The sequence below is a fragment of the Camelus dromedarius genome, chromosome 21 (genome assembly GCF_036321535.1).
Source record: "Camelus dromedarius isolate mCamDro1 chromosome 21, mCamDro1.pat, whole genome shotgun sequence".
Taxonomy (NCBI): Eukaryota; Metazoa; Chordata; class Mammalia; order Artiodactyla; family Camelidae; genus Camelus; species Camelus dromedarius.
In genome coordinates, this window is record NC_087456.1 from 37198722 (window position 1) to 37211483 (window position 12762).

The window sequence follows — 12762 nt, forward strand, 5'->3', positions numbered from 1 at the left end:
GTGTGCAGGACGGGGGCAGGTCCTGCCCAGGGCGCAGGGCCGCCCCCTCAGGAGAGCAGGCAGAGGGGCGTCTGTCAACACTGAGCAGGCCAGAGCGACGCCCCTCAGTCCGGGCCTCCCCGGCCCTCCCTCTCTGAGACCCTGTTGCAGTGACCCTCCCTCCCCAGGCTGGAGATCTGGGGACAGGGTGTGGACTGGGAAAGTGGGGGAGAGGAGACAGATGCTCCAAGCGATGGGTCTTTGGGAGCAAAGAATTTCACTCAGCAAACAGTGTGGTCCCTGCCCTTTGCAGGGCACCTGCATTTTGGGACAGGTGTGAAATGGCAATGGTGGCCCCGCACCCGCACCCCACCCCCTCCAGGCCTAGTACCGAAGTGGGGTGGGTAGGGAGATGGGCGGGAGAGGGGAGGAGGGGAGGAAGTGTGCAAAGAGAGGCCTGGATGGGTGGGGGTCCCAGAAGGACCCAAGCAGCAGACGATCCCCAAGTGTGACCCCATCAGCGACCCCCGCAAAGACAATCCAGAGGCGAGCCTGGGTGGTGCCTCCTCCGGGCGCCAGGCTGGCCTCCTGAGTCCTGAGGCGCTGGCTCAGTGCCCCGCCCCCAGGGGCCGGCCTTCCCGCAGGCCTGGCACCTCTGGGTGTGTGTAGGGGGGTAACAGCAGTCTGTGAAGCAGACGGCCGGCCGGGCCATGGTGGGAGGGGCTCGGAGGCCCGCTCTCCATCACAGTATCGGAGGCCAGGCCTGCAGTCAGAAGGCCCAGAGGCTGTGTGTCCTGAGAGTCTGAGTGCCCAGGGGCTGAATCTTCATCCTCAGCCGGAGTGGCTCCTCCGCGGCCTGGCCACTGCTCCAGCTCCAACGCCTCCTCCGCGTGTCTATTGCTTGTGCCAAATGCAGCAGTGTTGCTCCATGAGCTGGTGAGAAAGAACAGCAGTTAGGGCAGGGCAGACAGGGGACGAGCCTCCTGCCAGAGCTGTCTGAGACCAGGGCTTCCCTACCTGCTCCTACACTTCAGGAGAAACTCAGAAAGTGGCATTTGTGCAACCCTCTGTGATCCCGGAGGCCTGATGCATCTACGTGGATCATTTTTCAGAATGCCAGCCTCTCCACTCCCCCTCACCGCACCATGAGAGGGTCAAAGGGGTGGGGTGGACAGCACCGCCCGACTGCCACCGACCACCAGGCGGGGCTCCAGGCCCCTGGGACGCTACCTGGTGAGGCCAGGAGCTGCAGGGCATGGAGGTCAGTGGGGCGAGAGGGATATATGTTTCCACTGGAGAGACGACAATTAGACCTTCCTCAACCGGCTCTTGGTTCCCACAGGGAGGGAGTGGCGTCTGGGGAAGAGGGCACAGGGCTGGGAGCCAGGGCTTCTAGGTTCTATTCCTGGTCCCTCCCCTGAGCCTTCCTGACCACAGACCCGCCCCTACCTCCTGCCCCACTACCCAGGGAGGATTAAGACATCACAAATAACAAACCATGACCCCATCAGACACCCATCCACCCCCCTGCCCAGTCTCACACCCCCTCCCCGAGCCTCTCCTCCTGGGCCCAGCCCGGGCACTCAGGGGCAGGGGGACCGGCCCACCCCTGGGCATCAACGGCCTGAACTGCCCATCCCCCCACTCCCCTGGTTTCTGACAGATCAGTCCCGGGACCCAAAACCCACCGTCAATGACAGGTAGTGAAGCTCCCAGGCCCAGCTGAGCCAAGCCCCCTCCCAAGGCCCCACCTTGGGAGCTACACTTCCTGGTTCTGGTGCCAGCCTGGAGGACCCTGAGAGCTGAGGAAGACTGTCTCCCTCCTCAACTCCCCCGCTCAAACTCCGGGACTAGTGTCATCCCAGCAGAAAGGAGGGGCAAGCTCATGTCCCTCCCCCCTTCCCAGCTCCCAGGAACAGTCCAAGGGCCCTGCCCCGTGGAGGCAGAGGCCCAGCAGCCTGAGGGACGGACTGCCAGCCAGCCAGCCTCCCTACCCTGAGCCAGGGCATAACCGGCCTGAGGCTTCCTGCCCCTCTTCCTCTCGGACACCCGCCAGGGTCACGTTCAGGCCTCCCTGCCGGGTGCCCCGGGGTGCCCAGGCCCAGGCCTCCTGAGTCCCCTCTCCTGTTGGCCCTAGTAGGGTCCAGCTTTGAGCGGAACCCTGGTGGCGGGCTCCATTTTCTCCGCAGGGGAACGAGGGGACGGGAGGGCAAGAGGGAAGGAGGGCTCAGACCCCAGGGGCTTACCCGACTCGGCCTCCGAGCACCGCGTCCACCGGCAGCGTGAAGCTAAGACGCAGGCCCGCGGTTCAGGACACGAGGGTCCCGGCCCCGAGGCTCTGCCGGGCCCGCACCGTCTGGATGGCCTGCTGGTTCTTGAACTTGACCAGACCCAGGGTGATCTGAGCGTTCCAGCCGGGGTCCTCGAGCGGGCAGCGGAAGTCGATCTCGCCGCCGCCCTCGGTCACCAGCGTGAAGTAGATGTGGCGCCCGGTGCTCTCCACGCACTCCACGGCCTTGATGCGGGCGAAGCTGAGCTCCTTGGGCCGGCCGCCCGCGCCCTTGGCCTCGAAGAGCTGCAGTCCGCGCTCGGTGAGCACGCAGCGCTTGCGTTTCCACTGCTGCAGCAGCCCGCCGCTGCGCTTCTCCAGCACGCCCTCCCGGAGCACCGCCGTCATGGCCCCTGCGGCCCCCGGCGCCCGCCCGCGCGCCCCGGGCCCCCGCCGCCTGGCCGGCGCGCCCGGCTCCGGCCCCCGCCGCTCCTCCGCGCCGCGCCTGCCCCGGGCCCGCTCGCCCGGCCGCCCGCTAGCCCGCTCGCTCGCTCGCTCCCCGGGCCGTCTGCGCGCTGGGCGGCTGCTCCCGGGATGTGCCCTCACATGTCCCGCGCCCGCCTCCTGCGCGGCGCATTCCTGCCCTCCCCTCCCCTCCCCTCCTCTCCCCTCCTCTGCGCGCCGCCCGGCCGGCCCGGGGGCGGGGCGCGGTCCCGTTGGAAGAGCTGGGAGGAGGGCGCTGGGACCCAGGGGGCTGCTTGCCCGAGCCTTCGGGCCTCGGGTCTTCGGTTTCTGGGGACCGAAGCTCCTCCAGGCCTTGGGCTCTGGGAGAGTAGTGAAGGCGAAGAGGGAGCGTCTCCTAGATGAGAGGGGTTGCCGCGATGGGGGTGGGGGGGGGCTGCTCCGTGGACGCGCCGTGACTCGGGTTGGGACTCGCACGGGGCGCGGGGTGGGGGTGCTCCAGACAGCTGCTGGATGCTTCCCAGGCCGCAGGAGCTCTGGCTCCCCAGCCTCTGCCCCCTTCCCCAGCTTGGCCAGCTCCCTCTCAGCATTGTGCAATAAGAAGAAACGAGGGCGATCCTGGGGTAGGAGCTGGGGAAGGAGGGCCGGGATCAAGCCTAAACCGGGTTCCTCCCCCATCGGCAGATTTCTTCGGAGACCCACCGCCCACAGCGGCCTCTGCCTCCGCCCTCCTACTCCTCCCCATCCCAGTGCGAGCCGAGAAGAGAGGGACCTTGAGGTCCCCAGGCCTCCCCGCAATGGAGGAGGAAGGACCCCCGCCCTCGCCCCACTAGTGACCAGGCGGTGTTACTGCCTGCATCCTCTCCGTGGCACACACTGGAGGGGCCCACTGCTCACCACCTAGACCGGCGCCCGGTGGGGTCCGCCCCAGGCCTGCTGCTTCCCCTCTGCAGGTCTAGTCAACCTCCCCCGCCAGAATGGACTTTTCCCTGGATTCTGAGCTGAAGAGGGAGGGGAGGGAGGGGTGGGAAGCAGCTTCCCTCCCTCTTTGGCTGAAGGGCGCCACGTAAGGTGTAAGGGCTGTGAGTGGGGCTCCGACCCCGACGCTCCCCGCCTGGCGGCAGCGTCCTGCCCACCCCCGGACTGCATTACCCTTCGGTCTCCTCGTCTGTCCAGTGGGAGGGTGAGCGGACTCCTACCTCCTGGAGCCCTAGTGAGCAAGTCAGATAACACCTGTGGAAGCTCTCTGAGTCCTGATAAATGTTATTCCTTCCTCGACTTCCCTGGCTTTAGTGGAGGGCGGGGACCCCAGAGAGATTAGTCTGGGCACTGGAAGACGGCTCTCCTAGGTCCTAATGCTGCCCTGTCTTGGTCAGCCCCTCCAGGACTACCTGTCTCTTGAGGACCTATCCATAGACGTGTTAATGACAGATTATTAGGGGAACAATGATATGGAATGATGGCAGCAGTAGACCTCTTTGCATCCACACCCTGTCCTGCGCTGGAGACCCTAAGGACACACAGGAGGTCCAGTGTGGAGGGGAGGGGTGCCTTCCCCGGAGCACCCAAGAAAGGAGCTATCAGTTCCCACCCACAGCTCTTCAGCCCATGTGCTGCAGGAGACGCCCTCACACGTGCACATGTGGGCCGGCCACCTCCCTAACTCCCGGAGGCTCCCCCCCACCACCACCCTGGGAGACAGAGTGGTCAGGCCCTGGGAGGGGAGGCTCCCAGACAGACAACTCCTGAGGCCCAGAGAGCGGCAGTGGAGGGAGCTCCAGGTGCCCACAGCCCTGCCTTAGGGACCCCCACCCAGGTCTAGCCTGTCTGCCAACCACGCCCTCCCGTGGCTCCTCTCTCTGGCCCCACCCACATCCCCCGTAGGGGGTCTCCTGAGCACACCAGCCTGGCACAGTCCTGCATGATCCAAAGTTCTACGGAGGAACCAGGGCTCCAGACCAGCTCTACTCCTGACTCGGTTTTCTCTCACATTTCCTCCTCCCCTGGGCCTGGGGCACTTCAGTGACCTCTCCCATCCCTGGAGAATTCACAGGTGTGTGGTCTTTGAAAGTTCACGGAGTGCTCTCCTGTGATTTTGATTGTCCTGCCAGATAGGTATTATTATTATTATTGTGCTCATTTTCCAGATGCAAACAAGGAGATCAGAGAGGTCCAGCAGCCTAGATGGGGTCACACAGCTTTGTAAACGTCGAGGCTGGCCAAGCGGGCCTGGGAACTTTTGATGACACCACACACCTCTCTGTGGGCATCTGAGTACACAGGGCCCCTTTTAGACATGAACCAGCCGCCCACACCGTCCTCTTCAGGTTACTGGCTGGACCGGTGCCAGGCTTTCGGACACAGGAGAATGGGCCAAAAAAAGACAGAAACACCGGGTAGCAAGAGGGTAAAGAGGAGGCCAGGGAGGAAGTTCAGCCGGACACACTCCATTGCTGGAAGGTCATTACCAGCTAAACATCTGGTTGCCAGCACCACATCTCCCAGTTGTCCTGTGTAGGTCCTTGGAACCTGGAGTCCTGTCCTCCAGTCTCATGACCTCCTGGGATGAGGAGGGGTGGCTCATTTTAAGTCTTTCCCAGAACTGGTGTCTGCCTGGTGGCTCCCTCTGGGAGAGGCTCAGACCTGAGTTGGATTACGTGAGCCTCACAAGGATCCAGAGGGACGGGGGCGAGTGCTGGTGCTCCCACCCTGCAGGACAGCCGTACACAGCCCCTGGGTACAGGGTCCCTGGGAACAGAGTCCTCACTTAGCCCCTGGGGCCTTGGCTGGAGCAGTGCTGGGTCCCAGAGACACTCACTCAGTTCTTACGGACTTGCTGACTCCGCACAGGACTGCTGGACAGAACATCCCCTGGCGGCAGCCCAGGGCTGGCTCCTCCTTCTGCCCCCTGCCTCCTTCCCCCCCAGGGAGGCTGATCTCCACCGCTTGTCCATCCGTCCATCCATCTGAGTCTAGCTGGAATGGGTGAGACTACAAAACAGCTCCAGGGATCAATGCCCTGGAGAGTGGGGAGGAGGGTGCCCTGGTCCACTCTGCATGGCTGCCCAGGACAGGGCGGAAAGGAGGGTGGGATGGAGGCACCAGAAGTAAAATCTCTCCTATTTTCTACAATATTTACTTAATCTTATGATAAACACTATTCAGTGATCATTCTTCGTGAGGCTCAACCCATAGAAAAAGCACTGAAGACCATTTTATTTACCAAGAGACTGTGTACTGACACTGTGCCAACTGGACACTGCAGAGCACGGTTCACAGCGCACCAGAGCCCGTCAGTGTCGGCCCGGGGCCTGCCCTGGCTTCCTGGCCTGGATCCCCAGGCCACTCTCCTCACCATCCCTCCAGCAAGGCCACGTGCTGCTCCCTTGGGGCCCCCCCCAGACCACCTCCCCCGCCGTCTCCTGCTCCACCTCCTCACTCCACTCAGCGCTCTGTTCAGACATCGCCTTCTCAGTGAGGTCACCCTGTTTAAACCTGCCCCCAACGCACACACACTGTATCCCCTCCCTGCCTGATTTCCTGCACCACACACATCGCCATCGAAAAGCCTTGATTTTCTCCTTATTTCTCGTCTGACTCCTCTACTAGAATGCAGGCTCTGCGCCGGCAGGCAGTTTTAGCTGTTTCCTTTACCCCTGTGTTTCCAGCACCTAGACTGTTGCCTGGCACAGTCAGTCGAGCCTCCGTAAATAATTGTTGAGTGAGTGGATGAAATGGTAATTCAACTGACAAAAACTGGAAGGTGAAAAAGGATAACACAAGAGGTTTCCATTCTTTCGTTGTCAAGAGTCAGCAGAGGCGATGGAGAGTGAATTAACGAGTGAAGAGAGGTCCAGGCATGTCGTTTGCCGTGATAATGGGGGGTCGGGAAGAAGCTCGGTGCTTAGGGTGCACGAGGGGCTGGCTTCAAGCCCCAGGACCTCCGTTAGAAAAATAAATAAACCTAATTACCTCCCCCAAAACAAAAACAATTAATAAAATTAAATTTAAAAAATAAAAAATAAAAGTTGGATAAAATAATAATAATAGCCAGTGACGGTCACAGGGCATTTTGGGGCAGTGAGACTCCTGTATGCGGCAGTCACGGTGGACACATGACACTAAGCACATACGTATTACATATATTTTAGAAATAAAATGAGAACACGGGCTAGCTAGAAAGCGGGGGCTGGCTCAGAGCCCTGAATGGCAGCTCCCCACGGTGGGCACCCGCGCCTCCTGGAGTGGGGGTGGGCACCACAGCCCAGCAGACCCCAGGGCCGAGTGTGCAGCCCTCAGACCTGTGTGGCCCCCCCGCCCATTCCCACCCCGGGAGACACGGGAAGCTGCAGCTTCCCCCAGGGCCCCGGGCAGCTGTCCCTCTGTCCCTGGCAGCTGGGATCGGAAGACTCAACCGGGCTGCCTGGATTTGACTCCCAGGAAGGAAGAGGCCTTGCGGTGTAGACCACAGCTTCTCAGGCTACAGTGTGGACTCTGATTCGGTAGGTCTGGGGTGGGACCTGAGAGTCTGCTTTTCTAGAAGCTTCCATGGAACGCACTGGTAGCAAGAGTTTAGAGCAGCAGTTCTCAAAGTGAGGCGGCAGCAGTAGCAGCAGAGTCACCTGGGAACCTGCTGGAAACGCAGATTCCAGGCTCCACCCCAGACCTTCCAAGTCAGAAGCTCTGGATCTGGCCCAGCCATTTGCGTTCTAAGGAGCCTCTAGGTGGTTTTGATGTGCCGGAAAGCGTGGAACACGCTGGTGCAGAGGAAGGGGCACCAGCTCCGTGCCACCCTCTCTGACCTCAGTTTCCTTGTCCGTAAAAGAAAGGCTGTCTAGCCTGTGTTAGATCTGCAGGACAGTCTGGCCAGTTTATGGGGCCCGGGGATGTCTGTGTAGGTTGACTCTCCCGCCTCGTCCGTTCCAGGGCCCGGGCCCATTAGGTCAGGCAGCTCCCTTCACCTGCAAGGGCCTGCTCACAGCCAGCTCCCTCCGTCTCCTCCTTCCGGGCCCCCTCAGCTCCCTCAGTCTACAGGTCACCTCCTCTCCCAGGGTGACCCCCCAGCCGACCCCTCCCCGAGACTTCTCTTGACCTGCCCGCATCCCTTTGATGAAGAGCACTTTGTTCTAGGGCTTTGGGTTTTCCAGGGATCTGTTTTTCTACAAGGAGACAGGAGAGAACGGATCAAGGCTTCAAGCCTCGGAGGATTTGGGTTTTACAGGCACCATTGCGACAGCCCTCAGTGGGCAGAGCCCCACGGCTGCCGCCCAGACTTGCTCCCGGGCCAGGCTCTCTGGCTGGAAATCCCCTCCCACGCTCAGCCCTTTAATCACTTTCCAGCGCAGTGACTTTCCTGACTCAGCAGGGATCCCTTTCGTCTCGGGAGCACCCGCTGCCCCCTCTGCTGCAGCGGAGTCTGGGCTTGAAGGCATTTGAGCCCAGCCTGGGTCTGGCGGAGGTTGGACTGTGGGCTTGGGGTTCAGGTTGGGGCCTGCAGAAGTGTCCCTTTTCCCACGTCACCCCCGGCATCCAGGCGCCCCCGTTGTAGGAGCAAAGGCGCTGCCCTGGAACAACCCTCGACCCTCGTGCTCGGGGGACACCGGGTCGGGGACCAGGCCAAACCCCGACACTGTAGCTGCTGCCTCGTTTGTGGCTTCGTCCGCCTGTTACCAACAGTGATGCGTGCTGGGTGCAAGTGATGCCCGAATGCATCCTTGCCGCAAAAAGCTCAAGACCAGAAAGTGTCTGAATCACCCCGCCAGTCCCCCCAGCCGCACAGACGACACGCACTTAGCCTGGCTTTGCTCGTACACACTCGCACCTGGATGGCAACAGTGCTCTCCTTGGTAATGCGAGGGGCTTGTCCGAGTCCCCTTCCAGCTCTGACGGTCCCTGCATCGGCGGGGGCTCTTCCTTCCCTCATAAGGGGCAGACACTCACAGGACATCACTAAAGTCACGCAGGGTGCAGGGTGCGTAGAGGGAAAGGGGTGGAGGGAGTGTCCCCCGTGGTTCCTTCTAGAGGGGGGGACGGTGGGCGACAGCTTTTCCCTGCTTGCCTTTGACCTTCAAATGTTTCCCATGAGGGTTATGAATCTTCACATGTATTGTTTTGATAACTGAGATGTTCCGTACGTCTTGCTGTCAAGACCAGGCAGAGAAGGCTGTGAGTTGTCCAGCCTGGGACTGGGGTCAAGGAGAAATGAAGCGATGGCTCGCTGTGGAGGGGCTGATCCGCGGGGAGACCTTCCCTGTCTGAGTGAGTCCTTCCAGTGTGAGTTAAGTGCTCTGTGAGCCAGGCCCCGGGCTGGGCACTCAGACCGCCATGGTGAATAGTGGACCACAGTTCCCTTTCAATGGGGGCTGCAGACAGGCGGAGGTGGAGTTCGCATACTCGGATGACTCCTTATTCCAAAAGGAGATGCTCCCTCTTCCCAAGAGGATCCCACAGGTAAGCTTTCTTTCTCACCATCCTGACTTTGCAGAGACCTGGTCCCCCGGCCTGGCCGCAACTTCCCTAAAGAGACGTCCCGGTGTCAGGCTGGTGCTGGTGTGTGCAGCAGTCAGGCTGGGCCAGGTTGTGCTGCACCAACAGACGCCCTCAACCCCAAAGGGTCAGCTCAGTAAAGCCTCCCTGCTCACAACTCACACCCTACACAGGCATCAGAGGAGATTCTGCTCACTGTGGTCCAGACGGATCAAGGCCGACAGAGACCCCATCATGACACACTCCTCCAGCCTCTCTGTGACAGGAAGAAGGATGTGGTGACTCACACAGTGGCTCCTAAGTTCTGCCCAAAAATGACACAAGTCATTCTCGTCTCAATGTAGAGGCTAGAACAAGCCACGTGGCCATGTGTGGCCATTTGAAGCCACGTGGACTTCAAATATGTAGAGCAAAGCAGGGCTACCTCGTGCCTGGATGACAGGGCAGATCTGTGATCCACCCTAAGGGGTCAGACAGCACAGCCACAAGGGATGGGTAGGTGGGTGTCCCCAGGAGGCAGGCCATGAAGCAGGGGGCCAGGGACTTCCCTCAGTCCCTCAGCGGAGAGAAGCACCCTAGGTGGCCAGGACCGAGCCTTTGAACCCTCTGGAGGAGTCAGGCTGAGGTCATGGAGTGGAAGTGTGGGAGGCCCAGGGCCGGGGCTTGTCTGGGCACAGAAAGTGCCCACTAAGCGCCTTATTCACCATAACCTGCTTCCGGAATTTTCATGGCCTTTGGGGCGAGTCTTCCTAAGCCCATAAACGCAGGACATCAGAGCCCTGCAGCTCCCCGGAGCCTGGCTGTACCAGTGTGGTCCCCAGGTCAGTGGCACCAGCGCCACCGCCCCTGGGAGCCCCAGGGAGGGGCCGAGTCTCAGGCCCCACCCAAACCCAGAACTAGAATCTGCATCTTCACACGATCCCCAGGTGACTCTCAAGCCTGGGAAGCACCGCACTGGAAGTAATTTAGGCCAATGTCTTCATTTCGCACACCACAGACACCCAGAGGGGAGGAGGCGGGCCCAAAGCCACACAGCTGGTTCCATCCTTGGCTCCACCACTGGCCGGTGAGTAAGTCACTTAAAGATTCACTGCATCTTGGTTTCCTCTTCTGTGACAAAGGGGTGACACAGCCACTTCCCAGTGCTGGTGGAGGGGCCAGCTCAGACCACACCCAGGCGGGTGCCCGGGCGCAGGATGTGCTCAGGGAAGGCGAGCTGCTGTTACCGCCCAGCCCCACGCCTCACACCTCCCGGCCCACGGCAATTTCTTCTCAAGAAGAGTCAGGGAGGGGGCGCAGGGAGCGGGGCCCGGACCCGATGCCTGTCTCTGTCCTGCTCTGCCGTCCGACCTTGAGCCAGTCTCTAAGCCGTTCTTTGGTTCGTGGCTCCAGCTTGACCATTTGTAAGTGGCTGTAATGACAGCGCCGGCCTCATAGGACCCCAGTGAGGACTGAATGAGTTGGTGCATTTAGGGTCTTCACCGAGGCTGCAGCGTTGAGCACATGGGCAAGACAACGAACGAAAGCCCCCAAGTGTCCAAAACCGGGAGGGAGCAGGGGCGGGAGCTGGGCGCCCAGGGAGGGGCCTTCCTCCAGGGGGCTGCTTCTGTGGGCCCAGTGTCAGCCCGTCTGCTTCTCTGCCCCGGGACGGCCCCTTCCTGACAATGAAATGGCCTCGCTGGGCCCCCTCGTGCCCTGGTCAGGAACCAGTGGAAGGCAGGAGGTTTGTCCCAGAGAGGGCAGGCTGGGGCCCGCGTCTCTGAAGGACTCTCAGCCAGGGAGACCTGAGCGGGGTCACTCCAGGGGACAGAAACAGAAGTTCCAGGAAGCCCTCTCTGGTCATCAGCACTGCTCAGAAGCGGCCCCAGCTGCCGGGGGGCACAGAGCTCACGGCTGGCAGGCAGGGTGGAGGTGGGCGCTGGCCCGGGGGCTGGACGATCCTGGACCAGCCGAGCTGACCCTGTGCATCAGAATCACCTGAGGGCCTTTTCAAATACAGATTCCCAGGCCCTCCCAGGAAGATGAATCAGACTCTCCGGGGGGGGGGGAGAATCTGTTTTAAAGCCTCCCACTGTGGTTCTCATGGTGGGAGTGGGGTTGGAGGCACTGTGGGGGGCGGGGGGGCAGGGTGGGAATCACCCAGTAGCTGATCCCTGACCGGTCTTGGCCAGGCCACGCACCACCACCTCACCCAACCCAGGTCTGGGCACGTGGCCCCGCTCAGTCTCTGCCCCAGCCGGAGGAGATCTGTGCCCTTATTCAGGGTGCCCTTATTGGGGGCGGGTGGGTGGAGGAGGGAAGTCCCTGGGCTGGGCCTGCCTCCCATCGGTGGAGGGGATGCTGCCCCTTCAGAATCAAACCCCAAGAGCCCACGGCAGGCCCCTCCCAGAACTCAGCATCGCCTGTAAATGTGTCTCCTGAGGGGCCCCGGACGCCTCACTCAGCGATCACAGACACAACACGGGAAGAAATCCCAGAACGGGCACGAAGACCCTCGTCCTTCTTCCTCTGGGTCCTTGGGCTTGGCAGAGTGCAGGGCCCTACTGAGAGGGGAAAGAGGGGGCCAGGGCACAACCATTAAAGGAGCCACACAGCCCTTTAGGCCAGGACAGAAACTGGCTAGCACCCGACCTGGCCCAGGAAGGAGGACGAGCTGACCCCAGGAGAGCTCGAGCCTCATGGCTGGCTCCTTGTCGTGTGTCAGCTGCTAAATGACCCCCCGCAGACGCCGTGACGGTCAGGGCTGACCATGAAAGCGGCCCAGTCCTGGGAATCCCCGCCCCTTCCCCAGAGCAGCTGGAACAATCCTCCCGCTTGTTAGCACACGAGGTTACCGAGCCCACAGATGCTGCCTCCGCACCTGTGCTCGCCCTCTCCGGCCTCTGAGATGCCCGCACTCCACCTGTGGAGGGTGCATCTCTCTGAATAAATCTGCCCTCACTGAACTATCGCTCACCCTTGGCTTCTTCCCTGTGTGAAGCCAGGGGCCCTCACCGGATAGGGTGCGTCCCAAAGACTCACCTGGGACCTGGGACGCGGCCATCGTCTTGTGCCCAGTTTTTCTTGCATCACTACCAGCATGAAAATCCTGCAAAGAGAAGCTGTCACCTGGGGTCAGAGCTGAGAGCCTGTGCACAGGAGGCAGCATGCCGGGGCCCCCTGGGGAAAGGGGGAGGGGCGCCCTCCCCTTCACTGACTCGAGTTTGCTGCACATGGTACAGTGCCTCTCTGCGGCACCCCCAGGCACCACCTTCTCCGGGGCCCCCACGTTACCCAGGGCTTGTGCGTGTACGGCACAGAAAGCCAAACTCGGACAGCCAGCATTTGCAGCAAAGTAAGGGCTTATTTGCAGGTGCCAAGTGAGGAGAACTCTCTCTCGTTCAAAGGGTGATGGCTCTCAGGCAAGGGTTTTAAAGGCTGTGTAAGGGAGGGGGCTGGGATGACTGATCTGCTCCAGATCTTCTGGTTGGTTGGTGGGGAGGTAACCCAGCAATACTTCAGGGATCCAAATCATCAACCTTTTGGTTCCAACCAGTCTGGGGTCTACGTGCTGGGGGTCAGCATGT

The 12762-nt window shown here is 61.2% G+C and overlaps 1 protein-coding gene across 1 annotated transcript; it reads right to left on the reverse strand.

Annotated features, from left to right (window-relative positions):
- Positions 1-271: 271 nt before the first annotated feature.
- Positions 272-4260, reverse strand: PHLDA3 (pleckstrin homology like domain family A member 3). Its single transcript, XM_010996634.3, has 2 exons — positions 2226-4260; positions 272-912 (listed from the first exon to the last, which is right to left on the reverse strand). Exon 1 carries the CDS (start codon positions 3386-3388, stop codon positions 2288-2290), a length of 1101 nt encoding a protein of 366 aa, XP_010994936.3. The 5' UTR covers positions 3389-4260; the 3' UTR covers positions 272-912; positions 2226-2287.
- Positions 4261-12762: the final 8502 nt, after the last annotated feature.

Bases quoted from the DNA above. Each gene is read 5' to 3' on its own strand.
- PHLDA3 (XM_010996634.3), bottom strand. From the start codon at position 3,388: ATGGGGGAGGAACCCGGTTTAGGCTTGATCCCGGCCCTCCTTCCCCAG.